This window comes from Sinohyriopsis cumingii, chromosome 4 (genome assembly GCF_028554795.1).
Source record: "Sinohyriopsis cumingii isolate HCF-2022 chromosome 4, ASM2855479v2, whole genome shotgun sequence".
Lineage (NCBI taxonomy): Eukaryota > Metazoa > Mollusca > Bivalvia > Unionida > Unionidae > Sinohyriopsis > Sinohyriopsis cumingii.
The window spans coordinates 117,008,818-117,029,158 of NC_142964.1; the positions used below are offsets into that span (position 1 = coordinate 117,008,818).

General features: G+C 36.8%; 1 protein-coding gene across 2 annotated transcripts in view; it reads left to right on the plus strand.

The window, feature by feature from the left end:
* Window positions 1-18,098, plus strand: part of LOC149801957 (large ribosomal subunit protein uL4A-like) — a 34,326-nt gene extending 16,228 nt beyond the window's left edge. The window contains exons 4-9 of one of the 2 annotated variants that reach the window (XM_089956356.1): window positions 2,871-3,082; window positions 4,865-4,994; window positions 6,373-6,529; window positions 10,104-10,187; window positions 15,832-15,988; window positions 17,876-18,098. In XM_089956356.1, the coding sequence (XP_089812482.1) occupies window positions 2,871-3,082; window positions 4,865-4,994; window positions 6,373-6,529; window positions 10,104-10,187; window positions 15,832-15,988; window positions 17,876-17,950 (815 nt within the window). In that variant the 3' untranslated portion in view covers window positions 17,951-18,098. The remainder of the gene's footprint in view (window positions 1-2,870; window positions 3,083-4,864; window positions 4,995-6,372; window positions 6,530-10,103; window positions 10,188-15,831; window positions 15,989-17,875) is intronic. The other variant, XM_089956357.1, reaches the window with a different exon arrangement.
* The last annotated feature ends 2,243 nt before the right edge of the window (window positions 18,099-20,341 follow it).

Genomic DNA, 20,341 nt, shown 5'->3' on the forward strand with positions numbered 1-20,341 from the left:
GACCAAAGTTGTAAAAAGTCTGTAAAAAATACAATTACCATGATAACAGGTTAACAGTGTGTGTTATCCTTGTTTTTAAAATTAGAATAAGCTGGTCATTTTTTTCTTCAAAATATATATTTAATTGTGGGGGGGGGGGCCAACTTGAAGCACATTTTTTGGCCCAAGATAACATGGCTTACCAAAAACTAAGAAATATCCCCATCTTGCTCTCAATCCTTTATTTTAATGCATACAAGACCTTGACAGAATTTAAAAAATACACACAAGTGTTCTTGTAGATAAACCTGTTAAATTCAACTTGCCAAATTGTTTTTAAAAAATTAGTTGGATGGAAGTTGACAAAAGAACTTGATACAATAAACAGTAAAACGTTTTACTACATAATACTTCACATGTCAACATGATTTCAGTTCCATTCAGTTAGTATTTATGTGTTTTCAGAAATTCTATGCATGAAGCAAATTGAAAAGACCCGGAATTTATTTATTTGTTTTGCCAAACGGAGAAGAAATGCTATTAAGGATCCACATTGAAGTGTAGGGGCCCTGTATAGCATTGTTTATACTATTATCAGTTTGTACCCTCCTAGCAGTTTTAAAAACAGAAAACAAGAAGGATATAAAATTGTACAAAACTTGACCATTTCATTCATCAATTTATAATTTCTGGCCTTGTTTTTACCAGGGGGTCCCTAACTTAAACTTTTACAAACTTGTCCAAACATGGAACTCCCCAAGATTCTGAAATTTACATAATAGTTTGGAGATCAATGAAAACTAAAGCTACATCACAGCTATTGTCAGAAATATTTACTTGACCTTAGCAGTTGTGTTAGTAAAGAAACTCCCATTTCGTTTGAAACGTGAAGATGACAGTATCAGAGACCCCATGATGACAATTGGGTTAAAAAATTTAGATTGATATATGAAGTGACCAAGTTTTGTTCATTGTTTGATATCCTTAATGCCTTTAGTTTTTAAAATTGGTAGGTGGATACATCTATTGGGGTTGAAGGTGAATGCAATATTAACCTTTTTTGTCAGTCCACCATTCATACATCTTATGACCAGCACAATTCAGTAACCCTTCCACATAATTGGATGTCATTTGGTATGTGAATTGCCTGTTACATGTAGATGTGCCTCTTAGAAGTGTTGTCAGTTCGTCTTAAAATTTGGATTGTTGTTGGCCTTTTACGATCAGTTTTGATTTCCAGTATAGTTCAACCCCAATTTGGAGTTATGGCTCATGATCAGCCTCGTAATCTTCATATAGGGTGTTGCTTGTAACCAGCATAGATACATTGAATATATTCTGATGTAAGTTGGCAAGAACATTGCCCCGTAGACAGAGATGTGCCATTTATGGATTTTGTATTGTTTACTACATTTGGAATAAAGTTACGGCCCATGGCACTTTCGTATCTTCATACAGGATGTTGCTTGTATCCAGCATGGCAAAAGAATCATGCAGCACTTTATGATGAGCTTTGGTATCAACACTGTCTGAGCCCTAGATCAACATTTTGTGAGTTATGTCTCCTCAGTGCCATTTGCAGACAAAGTTGTGGCCCTTGAAAATTAACATCTTTTTTTTACATGCACAACTTGAGTCATTCCTTGTATTTTGATTTAATATTTTATAGACATTATTTGGAAGGCCTTTTTTGGATTTTTTCTCTTCATCATTTTTGATGAGTCATGGCCCTTGCCAGTCGATTTCATATATGCGTGGGATTTGCATATTCTAATGCATTTTGATGTGAAGATTGTTTCAGTGACCTAGATGTGTCTATGGGTTTTGTTTTGTCACTCCATTTTGGACACAGTTTTGGCACTTGTCGATGAACTGATATCTTTTAAATGGGATGTTGCTTCAATTATTAATTCCTTGAAGGAATTGGATTTCTAGAATTCCATGTCATTTAGTGAAGTCCTGGCTCCTGCATGCTGATTTTTTTCCTAACTTTGGTTTCCCAACACAATTTATATGTCCAAAAACCCTAAGGAGTATATCCTAATGAGTGGGGCCTATTGTGATGCACAGATCCATAACTGCTCTAATGGCATTATTGTACATCTGACAACAATTCATTAGGTTTGCAGATCATGTGATGATAACAATGGTCCGTGTTACTGACAGTTTGTGATGAGACACTTAACCAACCTGATGCCTGCAAACCTACAATGAATATAAGATTAATAAAGAATTACTGATAATCAAGCACTTTTAGTTCTACTGGTCAGAGACCAGAAGAGCTTGTGTGATGGACTTTTGTGTCATCTGTCCATTGTACATTAATACAAGGTTGTTGTCGAGTTGCCAATTGTTCCGGCATTTGCAAATTATTACTGATTTAGTGAAATTTCTACATTATGAATTGCAATGATAAAATTCAGTTTTAAAGAGGGGGTAACATTTTGAACTTGCATTTTCTATGAACCTTAGTAGGGAGGAAAGTACATAGAATATAGTTTCTCTCTGTAAAAATACAATGTACTTGACATAAAAGGTCAGATTAAACATTGTTAGGTTGATTTGTTTTTTTTTGGTATGTTGTATTTCCATGAAACTTTGATGAAAACTTCAGTAAATGGAAACTGGCTTGGCATATTACCATGCAGATTCTACATCAAACTTTATTGATCAAGCTTATATCTTGAGTTACTCCTAGCTTGTTATTAAATTTTTAGGTTGCGTGTTGGAATTTTCAATGTGCAGTGGTTGACCTAAGTTGTATCAGATGAAGTTGAAGATTTGACAGTTTGCTGTCAAGTAAGTGACAACTGTTTACTGTGTCGACTTCTGTTTTGTACTTGTGTGTATTATTTCTCATGAACCTTTGACATTGATATTTTCTCCTTCAGGCCACAGAATTGAAGAGATTCCAGAGGTCCCCCTTGTGGTTAGTGACATTTCTCATGAACCTTTGACATTGATATTTTCTCCTTCAGGCCACAGAATTGAAGAGATCCCAGAGGTCCCCCTTGTGGTTAGTGACAAAGTACAGGAATACAAGAAGACCAAGGAAGCAGTTTCCCTTCTAAAAAAACTGAAGGCCTGGCATGACATACAAAAGGTAAGTCATACTGCTTCATAACAGATGCACATCAGATGTAACAGCATACTGCAATGTTTGGGGGTTGGAGTTTAAAAACAATGACACATAATTGTAATTCATATCAAGGATAAAGAAATGAAAAATTTAAATTATTCAGGAAGAAGGCAAGAGGAAAGCTTTGTTTAAGATATATATTTGATGGTCGGAGCAAAGCTTTTACTATCACTGTCATATTTTACCCATAGCTTCAAAAAACCGAGCTGATTACTCATTGGAAGTGCCAGTGTTTTCATCATTGAATTATAGTAATAAAAACAGGCCGCACTACTGAACATGAAAACTTCATTTATACTGGAAGGAATTTCAAAAGGTAATGGTCAAATTCAGAATTCTGAGATGAAAACTAAAAGTATTTCAGTTAACTGGGGCCCCGAGTGGCCAAATGGTCTAAAGCGATCTGTTATGGATCATTGCCATCTCACCTCTGTCTGCGTATGTTCGAGTCTCGGATTCAGCCAATGGGGGTATGTGAGAAAGCTTGCCAGTAGCTTATCGTGGGTCGGTGGTTCTTTCCAGCGATTTCCCGGTTTCTTCTTCCACCCTTAATACTGACTGCCATGTATAGTCTATCATGTGCTGAAAATGGCGTTAAATGCTACATACAACAATTTCAGTTAACTAAGTTAAAATTGTCTTCAAAATTGCCACTACAACCATGAAAAACTGCCAATGTATTTCTGACCCTTTAGGCATACATATAGATGGCATTTTAATTGGCATTTCTTACATTTTAGTGGTCAACATGCGAAAATTGTGCCAAAGTTTGTAGGTTTCGGATGCTAGCAACAAATCAGCCAAGGTCAACTAGAGGTGTTGTCCCAAGGCAGGGCACTTTACTCCCTTTGCTTTGGTGGAACTAAATAACCTGTCCTAAAACACAAGAACTAAATAACCTGTCCTAAAACACCAGAACTAAATAACCTGTCCTAAAACACCAGAACTAAATAACCTGTCCTAAAACACCAGAACTAAATAACCTGTCCTAAAACACCAGAACTAAATAACCTGTCCTAAAACACCAGAACTAAATAACCTGTCCTAAAACACCAGAACTAAATAACCTGTCCTAAAACACCAGACCAAACAATTTGTAGTTTGTTAACATTAACACAGATAAACTGCTTCAACTACTACATGAAGGGGCCTCAGATGGCAGTGGTCTAAGGTGCTCGCTGTTACCAGTCACTGCCACCTCACCTCTTTCCGCGTGGGTTTGGGTCTCAGGCTGAACCAATTAGGGCATATGAGAATGCTTGCAAGTAGCTTCCAATGGGTTGGTGGTTCTTACTGGGTTTTTCCAGGTTCATCCTCCGCCATTAATTCTGGCCACCATGTATGTGCTGAGAAATGGCATTAACCCCAAAACAACACTACTACATGAACCTATTCTGTCGAGTTAAATTGCCAGGTTTTGTTTTGTTTTGGAAAATTCAAATTGGCTGATTATTAATGTGATATACTGGAGTCGGTGTACAGCCACTGTTTAACTTAAGAATCCAATTTTTTTTGTTAAGTAACAATTAATTCAGTTGGTCCCACTCTTCTAATATGTGAGTGTGAAAGTTCAATTTTTTTGCTGCTATTATGATTAAAGATACATGATAATGATTTAACATAGGGCACTGTATAACAAGTAATGAAAAATTTGTTTTGAAGATTTATAAAGATGCAGATTTTACATGGTAGCTAATATTTTTTTTGTTTTAGGTTGCTGTTTATCAAATATTTTAACTTTCTCAGGTATACAATTCAAAAAGATTCCGTGCGGGAATTGGAAAAATGAGAAACAGAAGGCGCATGCAAAAGAGAGGCCCACTTATCATATATGGCCAAGACAATGGCATTTCCAAAGCTTTTAGAAACATACCAGGTAACAAACCCCTTAAATTTTGAAGGCATGAGCATGTCTTTTTGTAATATTATATCTCCACCTTACAGCGCCACAATTGTACCTCGATGCAAGAATTTTTGAAACATTTTGAGTACTTTCTGTGGCAGATCATAAAAACAAGTTAAAGCTATAGCTTTACTATATGCATGTGCCATAGGTAATTTGTATATTCATTTTTTTTTTTTCTTTCAAAGAAATATTAAAGAGAGCCGCCTTTGACTTGTAAATTTTGTGTTTCTTGCATGCATTATCTGTGCTAGGACATTGCAAGTGTCCAATTCACACTAATTTGTCCAAAAAAAAGGGCACTGAAAAATCAAATGAATGTACAAGTGCATCGCTTTTAAGTCCCTATCATAATTTCTTCATTAAATCCCTCCAACATTTTGAAATTTTCCCCTTTATTTTGAAATGGAATGACCACACACATATACACAAATATTTTTTTTAAAAATCTGACCTCAAGTGGGGCACGTCAGATATTGAAAATTTCAGATGAATATGAATTCCATGAATTTTTTTAAAAAACCTTTTTCCCTAGGGCTAGAATTTTAGACTTGAAATGAGGTTCAGAGCTCAAATTGTGAATTATGTTTATGCCACTTTAGCACTTAGCATGAGAATTCAGGTCCATGTTTGATTTAAATGGTTTGACACTTGTACCAACCTGACGGACTACTTGTCATGCCTTTACATTCAGAAACAGCCTCGATGAATGTGAGGCTGTTTGCATGTCTCACATCCACCATTTATTGTTTGCAACTAATTAAAAAATTTGATAAGTGTATGTATGGAGCAGTTTTATGGCACCTCGGCACGCTAGTGGCTATATGGTAAAATTTGCAGAAAAACATAGGGATGTTTATTCATTGTTGAGTAACCAGACATTTCTTCCTTTATATATTTTGGGCATTGTTTTACTTATTTTTGCTGTCATTATTGCAGTCACTGTCATTATAATCATGATAATGATTGTAGACATTCTCATGGCAGGTTGGTTACCATAAATTCCATGTTCTGTTAAATTTATAAATATTTGGTCAATTCAGCGTAAACTTTTTCGTTCAGAGGAATTATGTTTCATCAAAAGTAAAGTCTTTACCTACCGTATATATCCTACTTATAAATAAATTCCAACTACAGTCAAGAAACAGAAAAGACCCCTATGTACCAGTACATAATGCATTGGCAGATGACGATCTTTTTGGTTTGTTCTTCTGATTATTACTAACAAACAGCATAGACCCCAGTACTCCATTGCAGTATGTGGTGGCAGATTTAGTCTGTGCATTTTGCATTTGGACTTGATTTATAAGTATGTATATACAATACAAGCTATCTGTTCTCTATATTACAGGCATAACACTGATAAATGTATCCAGGCTGAATCTTTTAAAACTGGCTCCTGGTGGCCATGTTGGTCGATTTTGTATTTGGACAGAGTCGGCTTTCCGCAAATTGGATGGTCTGTATGGCACATGGAGAAAAGAGTCTGCAGAGAAAAATGGATACAAGTAAGAAATTCTATAAAATAGCTTGAGAAACATTAGATTCTAAAGATATGCATTACAGCTTAGTGCATAGAATAAAGTGGTGAAAGGCATCGAGAATTACATGAAGTATACTAGATGTTCAGTAAATTATAAGCATGCAGAATGTACAGACAAGCATTTTTTATTATTATCAGACTTGGCCCATATGATTTTTCTGAGAAGCTGTCAGACCACTGGGTCACACTAGTTGTTCTGTAGCACTTGAATTTATGTTTGAATAACTCTTGTTATTGTTTTCTGCCTGTGAGTGGAAACTTGTCAACTTTATGCTGTGATTAGTGCCATCAATGTTAAGGTTTTGTAAATCATGGATGTTCTACGTAAGTGGCTGTTGTGCTAGTTACAGCTGTTCTATATCATTGTCCATGCTCATCTGTGCAGATCACAGCTGTACATCTGTTTTCAACTGCAGATTGAAGCTGTTCAGCCCAAGTGGCTGTGCTTGACTTTGTAAATCACATCTGTTCTACTTATGTGACTGTAAATCACAGATGTTCTAATTGGTGGGTGTGTTCTGAGCAAATCACAGATGTTCTGCATTTGTAGCTATGTTCAACTTCACATATGTTGTTAATATCTGACATGCTAGAGGTTCGTGTTTGGCCTGTGCAGAATGATAACATACTTGCACCCATGTTTGTTAAAGACCTAAATAAAAATATGTGAAACAGACCTAAATAAAAAATATATGAAACTATTTCTTGCAATAGCTGAACAAAGTTTGTCTAAATATGACAGAAAGCACCCCGACATAGATGAGTTTCACATTTATTCAGGATGATGCTCTATATATCGGCAAGTATGACCACTGTTCCCCAGAACATAACACCATCTAAGAGCTGTTCCAGTAAAAAAAATATACATGGGACCCATGGAAGGCACTTTTATAATAGAATAGTCACCCATAGATGCATTTAGAATTTTGTATCATTTTCATATGAACTCTTTGGGTGATCTGAGTACCCTTGCATATATTTTGAAAAGAATGTGCCTTTCCCAAAGACCATTTGTGTTTATATGGAATGGCCCTAAAATCTTTTAAAAGATTATGTGAGAATGCATCCAGGCAGAGATACCGTATTTACATAACCTTGAAAAACACTTTAATTTTGCTGGTTACCTTGAAAAGTGCTTGAATTTGAGGTCAACACCAAAAGGAAACTGTTTGAAACTGAAGCTGTTCTTGACAAGTGCTTTAATTTTAAAATAAATGTATTTCATTGAAAAGATTAATTTACTGACATAGATATCAGAAAAGACAATTGAGAAGAAATTGGATTAAAAAACCTGTTATAAAGGCAGAAACCTGATTTCCTGTAATTGGTTCACTTACATATTTGGTTATGTGCTTATTAGTACTATGCCTTATTTGGTATTTTAACCACCTTTGGATGTAAATGATGGATGCTGTGTTGAATGGGCCATTAGGGCTGATTTTAAAAAAGAGTGAGCCCTGTGCTCAATGATGGAAAGTTTATTTTCAAACAAGATTGCCACAAGCTGTAAATTAAAGGTCTAAGTGTTCATGAAAATAAATTGGATCACTGGTAGTCAAGATCATACATTAGGTGAGAACATTACCTTTAACTTGCATACCGACCACAGTAATCAAAAATAATTCTTGAAATGGTACATATCTGACAGCGTTGTACTTAAAATTGCTAAATATGAGTAGAAATTTGCTTGCAGAATACACTACTTATTATTTTTAATTTCTTTGATATCGATAAAGATTGCCTTCGAAGTTGCAACATTGCACTCAAAGCCCCAACATAAGTACAGCTAAGAATTTGAAAAGCTAAAATAGCCTAAGCTAGATTAAGAATGAACTATAAATAAAAGGAACTAATTTAAAATACTTTGTAAAAGCAGGAAAACTCTGGAGTTGGATGCTCAGGCAAACGAGTACTAATGCCTATACTGACGAGACGAGATGACTACCTTACCCCCTATGCCCCATGGTCCCTTACACTAGCATCTTCGCCTGTGTCTATTTAGCAAAAGATATCACAGGTTTCTTGTTTAAGAAATGAAATACTTGATTCTGTAACTTCTTCGACTCGACCCCAGCATTATTAGCATTGGTCCAAAGTTTGTATATGGTTAACTATAGTGCTTGAAAAAAACTTTTTTGTTTGAAATTTCTGATGCAGTCTTTTTAAGTAACTTCTTTTGAAAAATAACTCACTGGAATTAGAAAAAGAATTAGTAAAATTAAGCATCCTGCCAGCAAGGGCTATTCCTACAAATTGTGACGTTCTACCATAAAATAAGGGCACCATTAATAAAAATAAATTGAAAGAGCTTGAGAAGAATTCTCAGAAATGGCTACAACTGAATTTACCAAACATTACAGAAAGCATTCTAGCATGAAATCTTACAAGCTTTTATAAATGTGGATTTGCCCTTAAACCTGACCACCATTTGCAAAATAATAAATTGAAAATCATTAAAATGATGAATTTACAAAAACAACTTGGCAGAATTGGACCAAATCTGATAAAAGATATCCTGGTTTGAAGGATTTTTAAGTTTGTAGCAGTGATGCCAAATTTTCAACATAATTTTTTTGCTGTGCTGTTTCAAAAGATTTTTTTAAAAGCTAATTAAAAAAACATTCATCAGAATTCACCTAAGTAATTAAAAGCGCAGTTAAAAATTGGCCAATCCACCTACAAGTTTCACAGAAGACATCCTAGCCTTGAGGCCTTTCTTGTTTGTGCTGATGGTATAGATTTGTCAAACTGTAGCCAACAAGAGAAATGCCTGTAACCGACTGTCTCTTTAAAATCTTTTTGGCATTGAGTCTGTTTATTGTTGGATGAATGAGGCTGATGTTGTATAAAATACGGATGAAGATTCAAACAAACAGAAACCTCGAAGCCAGTGTTTTTATAAAACTGAGTCTTCAGCATTTGAAGGATTTTTTTTCTCAAGAGAGATCCTACAGACCCCGATTTTATGGCTAACATAACTTGCATTTGGCTATTAAACAGATGTCAGACAGCAATCTATATTTCTTGACAATTCCAGCCGTGCCATGAGGACAATATATTTTGTAGCTTTAGAGTTGTAACCGTAAGGTGGATGGGTGTAATGGTGATGTGTAATGACAAGCACGGGAGTTGCCATGGATAGACTGTTATCATTCTGTCGATAGACTGTATACTCATAAATTGAGTCCATATGCAAACTGCAAGACAGATCTGTTGTTGCAGAACATATTGACTGACCAGATCTCTGAAGTTGTAAGGAACATATTGACTGACCAGATCTCTGAAGTTGTAAGGAAGAGTTATTTGAACAAACAACATAGACCCTGATCTGCCATCACATAATTTGCCAAAAGATCAGAATCTTTGGGGAGGGGGGTCTCCATTTGACCGGACATACAAGGGAGTCTGTATAGTTCTGTGAATTCATTTTGTATGATTGATTTCTCTTCAACCCTAACACATGAAGAATTTTTTTGTCCATCATATCCTTGTGTACTAAGGTAACCAAAACATAAATGCATTTTTTGTCCTTTTTTCAGTCTTCCTTCATCAAAAATGACAAATACAGATTTAACCAGATTGCTGAAGAGTGATGAAATACAGGCTGCTCTGCGAGATCCTATGTAAGTTAATTTGGTTAATTTCTATTTATAATATTGAACAGATTAAAGGAAGGAAAAATTAGTTCCCAATAATCTTTGCACTGTTGTTGGTGCATGTTTTTAGCTCTACTTTTCATAGACCAGAAGAGTTTTTGGGATAGGTGTCTGTCGCCCGTTTATCTGTTAGCACAAGTTTCTTAACATTTGTCTGCCTAAACTATTTTGACGATTGCCTTGAAACATGACATACATTAATACCATGACCTAGTTGGTCCTAAATGACAATGATACTGCTTTGACATTCAGTACTGCTATCTTGAAAATCTTGTTATTGCTACATTATTGCATATATCAACATGGGTTTTGTACTAAAAAATGTCTATGATATCTAGTTGGTTCTAAATAAAAACGTTTCCAATCTGATGTCCAGTCACTATGGCAGTCATCTTGAAAATCTTGACATCACTTCTCCTGAATGAAAGGTCATATCAACAAAGGTGTTCTCACGAAAAGACTTTTGAGATGTCTAGTTGGTCCTAAATAAAAATGGTGCCAGTCTGATGACTCATGGACGCCATGGGTATCTTAAAAATCTTATCACGACATCTGAATGATCATTTCTTAAAAAGACTCCTTATCATGCCTAGTTGTTCCTAAATGACAACAGTGCTGATCCAGTATGGCTGCCACAGGGGACATTTTGAAAATCTTGTCACTACTTCTCCTGAATAGATGGTCTTCTCAACATAGTGTTTTCTAAAAATACTTTATATGAGGTCTAATTGGTCCTAAATGAAAGTGGTGCCGATCTGTTGTCTTATATGGCCACCGTGGCAGTCATCTTGAAAATGTTATTGCTACTCATCCAGAATGGATGGTCATATCAACATGGGGCTTTTACTGAAAGACTTATGATTTCTAGCTGGTTCTAAATAAAAGTGGTGCTGATCTGACATCTAATATATCTGGCAGCCAGCTTAAAAATCTTAGTACAACGTAAAGTGAGGTTTTCACTAGATGATGTCTTGTGATATCCATTTGGTCTTGAATGAAAATAGCAATAATCTGATGTCCAATATGGCAACCACATCAGCCATCTTTAAATTTTGTTATTGCTACTCTTCCTGAATGGAAAGCCTTATCATGAAAATATTGTCCTCTCCAAAAGGATGGCTATATCATCCTTAGGTTTTTACCAGATTTGTTATGTTGCCAGTTTAGCGCCAGGCATACATCCAAAATGGTTGCCATGATAACTTTTGAAAATCTTCTTGTCAAAACTTCCCTTAATGGTTGCTCATTATGACCTGGGATTTTCACTTAAAGAATTATAATGATGTCTGAAAATGGTCCAAGCTGACATCCAAAATGTTTACCACAGCAGCTTGTATGAAAGTCATGCTATTGCTGAAGAATGCAGGTTGATAGGAAGAAATGGTCTTTGCTTGAATTCCTGGAAAATATTTTCAACCAGTGTCATTTACTGTAGGGGACTCTGTTGTAAAACCTGATCCAGTGTAGGTTAATTTGGTTATTTGTATTATCTGGTAATATTAGGAGGTAAAGAAATTTAGTTTAGCTTTTCTTTTCATTACTGGAGGTGCATGTTTGTAAACACTTGATCCTAAGTATGTACTCTCTTTACATGGAGCAAGTGCTAATCTTTTACCCTAACCATGATGTCATGAGGGTCTTTACCTTGGTTTCAAGGTATGAAATACAAGTTGTGAATCTGTTCCATCATCTCTGGTCAAGTTAAAGGGGGGTGGCTGCCTCTCTTCACCAAGATGGTCAGCAATTACCTTCATCTGGGAAGACAGCTGGTACAATTAGTCCCATATCTTCCTATCATTGGTCATAGGATGACACAACTCCATTTTGATGTCTTCCTGCTTGGCAAGAGATACCAAAATTAATACTTGTCTCATCTCAAAACAGGCTCTGGAAAATGATGTCCTTTCCATTATGGTGGACTCAAATCCAACAAGTTCCTGAGAAATAAGTGGCAACAGTCCTTGCCCATCCATTAGGTTCTTGATACACCTTCCCACCTCTCTGGTCAGGTGTTAGAGAAGGAAAAGGTTTGAATGTTCAGTAAGGAAGTGAACAAAGTTTGCCATCTCCTTCTCTTAGATTTGATTTGTATCCTGAGCCTTCTGGCACTGAGGACAATATGATTCTTTCCAGTCTGAAGAGGCTTTCTGGTGACTCCTCATGTCCAGATTTTCTGCTGCTTCCACAATCTTTTATGTTGTGAGTTTGTTTTTTCCTGGCCAGGATTTTACTTGGTGACAAAAGGGGTGGTTTGTATACTTGGACTGGTCCCTGCCTTCATCTGTGGAGTTCATTCTCCAGCATAGGCCAAAAAGCAATCCCACTCACCTTGGACTCGAGTGCATTCCAGGTGTGGATATCATCTGATTTGAGACAAGGCCCTCACTCTAGTGATGATCACTTAGCATGCCAATCTCTTTTCTGTGGCCTCCTTCAGCCTTTTGAAGAAACTATTGTCTCCAGTATTGCTTCAGCACTTGATAGAGGCTGTAACAAAGATATTGTGTCATGCACTTTCCATGTCAGTGGAAGCCATCGGCAAATCTTAAGGTGATGTGCAAGGTGTTGCTGAACCACAGCAATAACCTTCTAAGGGCAGAACTACTTAAAGTGGAGATGCTCTTCGAAGGTCTTGTCCTCTCCATAGCATCAAAGGATTTGAGGGACCAACAACACACATCCTTGTTGGTGACTCCGAACCCATCGAAAACCAGTAAAGAAGAGCACCTGCTCTGAAGTAAGTGGAGCCTCAGCAGTCTAGCAGTTAGTCTTGGTTCAAAGCCTCCTCCCACCTGTCATTTACTAGATGAGGTACTCTGGAGAGGCCAGGGGAGAAAGACCTGACGACTCTTTCCTGTTTTCTATAAGAAAATCACACTCCCTCTTACAGAATCTTCTCTTCCTGGCATTCTGCTAGGTGCATCTATTGCCATTTTTGTAATGTGTGGTTCCATTCCTTTGTAAAGGAAGATGACAGTGTCATTTCCAGGAACATTTACCACTATCATGGACTCTAATCTATCACCAATCCAAACTGGCTCAGTTAAAGAAAGCAGTGCATGCCTTAAGACAGGTGCAGTCGAGAGGGTGGAAAGCAACCAGACTCCGGGTTTTATATTCTCAGAGTTTACTAATGTTGAAAAAGACAAATGTTCTGCTCATTGATCTTTCTGCCTCCAATACATTTCTTTGAGAATAACACTTCAAAACGGAGACTACCACCTCCATCACAAACACCATAATGTCTAGCAACTGGCCTGTCTCCATTAATTTTCATGATGTGTATCTTCCCCTCCCAATCTTCCTGCCACACAGAAGGTATTTCAGTTTTGAGCTCTTCTGTTCACCTGCTTCGCATCCACCTCAAGAGCCTTTACCAGTGATCCCCATCCTCCCAGTATTTCAGGGTCTGGTTGAAGCCTGTTGTCAGAGATTGTCTTATGAAGGACCTATTCTGTTTTTGGTTGATAGTCTCATCTCAATCTTATCCCCAACCTAGAGAAATCTGATCTCATCCATTTTACTGATTTCATATATATATGAGGATGAATTTCCTCCACAGCATGTTCAGGATCATGTTCCTTTGGACAGGATCAATGAACTTGTGTCTCACATAACGGGGTCTTTTGGCCAAGACCTTGCTGGCTCACATTTACTCTTTCTCCTGGAACATGATTGCCGACTTAGTTTAAATTGAGATACTTTATTTGTACCCTGTCAAGTCCATATTTCCTCTCCCCTGTGTGATCTGACTTGCACCACCACCTGTATTGATGTCTTGCATCTGGACCAGTTTTTGACCCAAGTCTCAATTCACACCCATCAAAACCCATTAATTTCTGTAAACTTAGATTCAGGCTAGGATGCTCACCTATAGCCTGAGAGGGTAGTACTATGATCATGGGAAGAATCTTCACTCCACATCAGTAATCTAGAGTGCACGTGGACTGCACAAGACGTCACTGCATCACAATCTCTACAACAAAAAAAAAACATGTCGACCATAGTGCACCTCAATACAATACCTGTGCCTCTTTATGGGAATGTCAGGAACCTCCAGTACTTAACAGTGTCTGAATTGGGATCACATTCCAGCAAAAAAATTATTTTGGTGAACAGCTTGTCCATATGGTAAGCAATCCTCCTGGTTTCTGCAGCAGTTGGTAACAAAGACATTTTTTTACATATAGGAAGTGCCAGTGAGACTTAATCACAACGTGACTGAACATACTTCCTTTTTCTCTCCAGTGCCAGATCAGAGGGCATGGACTGAGGTCATCTTCAGTCTGTGATGAGATCATATGTAAACCTTTGCTTTCCCACCTTTCAGAATAATTCCTTGGTGATCATGATTCAGTCTATAAGGGCTGTGCCACCTAAACATACGGTATTCAGGGAAGGCAGTTTTTTAAAAAAATGTATGCCATGGTACTTTGATTTTACAGTTAATATTAACATGATAAGAAAGTTTTAAATTGCATCTAGGGGTGAGTACCCCACTTTAAAAATGCCTTGCCTGGGTCCCATGTACATTTTAATGGAACAGCCCTCAGTCTGTGAACCCAGAAAATTGATCACAGAGAATGGATCTGCTATCACAGCACATGGGGTTCCTCTTACAGCAGAACGAGTTTGTGTGCAAGGTTGCCAAATGCATCACTCGGGCTACAAGGTGGTCTACTTCAGTGCTCACTTACAAGTGGAGAATTTCCAGTTGTTGCTGCAGTACGAAAATATATTGGTTCAGTCTCAGATATTAAGAGATATGGCTTTTTCGATGTGGCTCATGAATGTTAAATGACCAGTGTTAGGGATTTTGTTAAAGTTAAACACATTGCATCCGAAAAAGGACAAATCAGTAGTACTTCAAAAATTTTTAAAGAAGAATTTTACGTAATACAGCATTCATCATTTGCAGACTTCATGATGGTTTGCGAAAGTTAGACATGCGGACTACTTAAAGAACATGTTGGGAGTAAATGATTTATAAATTTGTTTTGTGTCTATACTCTCATACTACACACATGGATTTGTCCAATTTGTGACAGTAATTTTAACTGCAGATTATGCTAAGTAATGTACATTTCTCGTAGTTTTCCTGAATTATGGCATGTAATATACAGATTGGTCTTTTTATGCTCAGATCAGGCTTTCTGCCACCTGCGTTAGTAACAATTACTATTGCACCTCTATTGGGGATTGGTATGTATATACCTACAATAAAGCAGTTCAAGTTCACATTTAATACAATTTCTTTTGATTGGGTACCTAGGTAACCGATCGTTAGGATCAGTGGGTACCTGCTAGAAGTTTCCTAAAATTTTGACTTCTCTGAAAAGAATATAGTAGTTGCGACAGGTCAGTATTGGATAATTAGAGTTTGTTTTACCCCATCCCCACCTTCCCCTGCTACATCTTTAAAACTAGAAGATCTACTTGCCTTTCCTCTATTATGCTACTCAGTATTGGCTATAGCTATATTTCAAGCAGTTGGTGTAGAGGTAGCTGAATCCCAGATTCTTCTTTCTTTGCCATAAATACCATTCATCAGACAAGTACAGCATATTTAATAAACCACCTTCCTACTAACCTATTTATTTTTATTTTTCAGACGCCAAAATAAACGTCACCAGCTTAAGAAGAATCCTCTTAAGAACTACCGTGCAATGGGACGTTTGAATCCTTATGCTAAAGTTGCTCGACTCGCTGCCCAGGCTCTAGAAAAGAGCAGAAAAGCTCGTCGAGAAGCAAAAAATGCCAATCGTGGTGTAAGTTAATTAACAGCATTCCTTATTTAGGGTTGTTTTTTTTTTTCTTCTCAAGTCAAGGATGTTTTTTAGTGTTTATTTTCAAAACAATAAGAGTCGGAAGAAATCTGGTTAATAACATTTAGTTTTGTGTGTATATAAAAATGGAATGATTATTTTCATAATTTTTAATATACTCATTTTACTAAAATTGTTTTCTGCCTTTGAAAATGTTTATAAATAAGGTAAGAAAGTTTTTTCTGTTGTTTCATTTAATTTTTTTGTTCATTATATGCACAAATGTATTTGTTTCCCTACAAGCTTGTAGTTTTCCCAGAATTCCTTGTCTGCTTTTGCTCACATAATTTTCTTCAATGTATCTTTGCTCATGTTGAGTCTCTTGTAGTATTTTGATGTAGTTCAACTTTAAAAAAAAGCACTCTGCATCAGTTTATTTGGTGAGCATGCTCAGAGCTCCTGGTGAAGTTGTAGACCTACCAACCTTTATAACTGGGCAGTAAATCTATAGGAAGTCTTGAATCTTCTGGACTTTTAAATGCATGACAATGGCAGTCCATGATACTTAAACCTTATTCAAAACTGGTTTGACTGACTGCCTTCCTTAGGTATAGCCTTGGTCCTTCAGTGTAAAATGTCAATCCTGATATGTATTTAGGGGGTCAGTGTCTTGTTACCTTCATTCCAGACATACCAACTCTTAACGATTTTAACGCAAGTCTTCCGATAATTACCCTCAAAATGCAGACTTAGACGTTGAAGCAAAGACTACGGAAAAATTATTAATGCCAAAAAGTTCAGATAATCTGTTCATCCATGTTTGATTTGGATCCGGGTTTCATATTAGAATTAGTGAAATTAGTCTGAGAACCCAGACTAACTTTACAGCTGCACCTCAGATGCATGTGCATGATCAAACTGTTGATTATAGAATTTTTTTAAAAATGGCATCAAGGAAGCATTGCATGTTTAAGACAAAAGGGAAAATAATCCTCTTGAACAGTGTTAATAATCTTCACAGAAGAATATAAAAGAATATTCAGATTCTTGTAAATAAAAGCTGGAAGGGACGTGGTTACGTTTATTGGACAGCATATGTCAATTTGAGTATGTCTTGTGGCAGTAAATATGATTGCCACCATCATGTGAAATGGAAAAGAAGGCTGATGTTTTCAAAGAATGTTCCATAATTGGCAGCCCATATTATTAATGTTGCAGAGAATATAATTGGTTCATTCATAGCATTCTTGCATTGATACCTTTTTATTGTGAATGAAGAAAATCTAGTTACAAGAAGATTGATAGTAACCAAATTTAGGCGAATTTTTTAAACAAATGTATTCAGCTTCATGTGATCAGTATGGCAGTTACAGTTGCCATCTTGAAAATCTTGCTAGTCATTTCAGGTAATCTTGCAGGAAAAGCCAAATATTTAAACTTAAAAGTATCGACTTCATTCCGTCTTTGTAATATTTTATGTTGTAAATGTGTGGCTTCAGCAAATTTAGAAAATGACCTGCCTTTTTCTCCAGCTGATCACCATTTTGACCCCCATAAATGAAATAGTGAATACTGCACTTCTTTCTTCCGGCATATTGATAGACTAGTATTACATGCAGTTTATTGGTCAGAAACAGAAATTCATTGAGCCTTCATATCAAATTGTTAGTTGTTCAGGAACATTTTTTGTTAATTTGGGAAAAGGTTCTATTATTTCCACACATGGATCATTTTGCATTGGGTCTTTAAATTTGTGGTTTGTAGCACAAGTGAAATTCATGAGAATCAGTACTCCACAAAAAGTAGTGAATATTTCTTAGCAATTACCAATTTTCTACTTTGCCTTTAGTCAAAGGTCAATCCCAATTTTCCTTTTTGATTTCTTAACAGATCAAGCCTCAGAAGCCAGCTGCCAAGAAGGCCGAAACCAAGAAGGTTCAAGCCAAGAAACCTGCCAAGAAGTAAATACTTCACGAAGATTGGGTCCAACATAGTGCATTAATGTGCATTTTGAAAGGAGATTGACGACTTTAACTTTGTTACAAACTAAAAACACCCAACATTAATGTATCAGACCTTTCTGAAATGACTAAATAAAGACTTGGCAAAGAAAGTCTCTTGTAGTTTGTTCAAGCCTGTATTGAAAAGAACAAGGTATAGTTATCAGTTTCCAGTGGTACAGTAATGTTGATTTTGTTTTAAAACTTCTTGAAACAAGTCCTAGATCTGTTGCTGTGATCCTGTGATCACATTAAACATTTGAACACTATTGACAGTTTTGTGTTTTGTGGGTTGAACGCTATTTTTTTCAGCACATAATAAATTGGTCGTGGCAGCCAGAAAGTTTGGTGGAGGAAGAACATGTGACCCACAGGAAGCCACTAACAAGTTTTCTTGCATACCAACAATGGTCGAGCCAGGACTTCAACCTACGTGTGCGAGTGCCTTAGGCTACTCGGCCACCTGGCCCCCAACAATATAGATGTATTGGATTTTATTCTGGTATGCAAGGAATTCGGTCAAGCCTGGGTTAGCAGCATCCACATGGTGCGATTTGCGGGTGAGATGCCATAGTACATGGAACCTTTGTTCACTCTTTGTGCCAAAGTCCATTTTGTTCAGAAGTGATGATAGGGTAGAGTTGGAAGGCACTTTTCAGCAGAAGGGCTTAAGGGATGGTGTATTGTACAACAGCCATCTGTCCATTAACACAGGATTGCTAATTAATCCTAAGCTATGCCATGAAACTTTCCCAAATATTCATCCCAAGGTCCAGATGGTCCTAAATGAAAATGGTGCTGCTCAGACATCCAATACGGCTACATTGAAAATCTGGTCATCACTACTCCAGAATGGAAGATCAACATTGTTTTCATCTGAAGATATTTTTCTACTAGTTGGTCCAAAATGATAGTTTTGCTGTTCGGGCATCCAGTTTGGCTGAAACTGTGGCTATCTTGAAAATATTTTATTGTTTCTCCAGAAGACTGGATGGTTATGTTATCAAGGGAATTTCACAAAAAGATATCTGGTGTCTCGTTGGATTTAAATGAAACAGGTGCAGATGGTGACAACAGTGGTAACCATCCCAAATAAAAATGTTACTGATATAACCCCCAAAATGTCTGTTTTCTGTCTTCCATTTGTCTATTAGCAAAAGTGTCAAGGAAGTGGATCATATGATATTTACCTCATGGTGTCCGGTCAGTGATGACAATAGATTTCTGATCTCACAGTTCACATTAAATGGTGAAGGAACAGCCTTGCATGTTCCACCCCTACCTGCCTGTCGAAGGATCACTCTCAAGCCTCCAATTCTAGCTGGTCCAGAATCTTTGGCCCCTTGCACTTAGAAAACCATGCCCTTCCTTCGAACCAATGTTGCCAGTGATGGCCGCATCCTGGGTTGCACAAAACCTGATTTTGCCAACTCCCCTTTAACTGCTAAAAATGAGATGACTGAGCAGGTAGTACACAGGACACTGTAAAGTCAGAATATAATTACTGTATATACATTACACATACATGCACATTATGCATTAAATTATTTCATAAGAACAAGATTATTATTATAAAAATCATATTGATAAATGAATCTCTGTCTTGGACAGGACTAATTGCTCTGGATTATAAGAACTCAAAGACTGCTAGGGATTAAATGCATATAGCATATAACTGAATTCACCTTACCTGGTCAGTTATAAAAATAGCCAACTTAAACAGGCTGATAACCTGCCATTATTGTAACGCAAGTCTGTAAAACATTAGAATTTAGAAAACATTCAAAAATAGATAAAACGATACTCATCACAGAGCAAATAACAACAAACACTACATATTCATTTTCACATATCACTACAGCTGAAGATACATTTTGTAAATTAGACAGCTTTCTGGCCCAAAAATCCAGAAAACTTCCCATCTGTAGTGTGACAACGCAGAGAACTTGGGTTATAAGTACACTGGTTGTAGTTGAATCACAGCTGGAGAACTCCCATTACTTTTTCTCACCACCAGCACTTTCTGCATGTGGCAGTGGGCAAAATGTGTATATTTTAAAATAGCTAAGACAGAAACTCTTTCGTTATTAACACTGCACAGCAGTGAATCCCAGGTACATGTTCATTCATGTATTGTACATAGGTATTTTAGTACATATTAAATCATGATGGTTAAGAGACTATGACATCATAACATTCTTTTAAGCAGTCAGTGCACGTTCACTTGAAGCGAAGCATGGATACATTTATTGTACATGATGCCACAGAAGAAACACTTCCTAGATTGGTTGTCCTAGAGCTAGGTATCACAAAAAATTTGCACTGCAGTATACCATTGTAATTTTTTGACATTCCA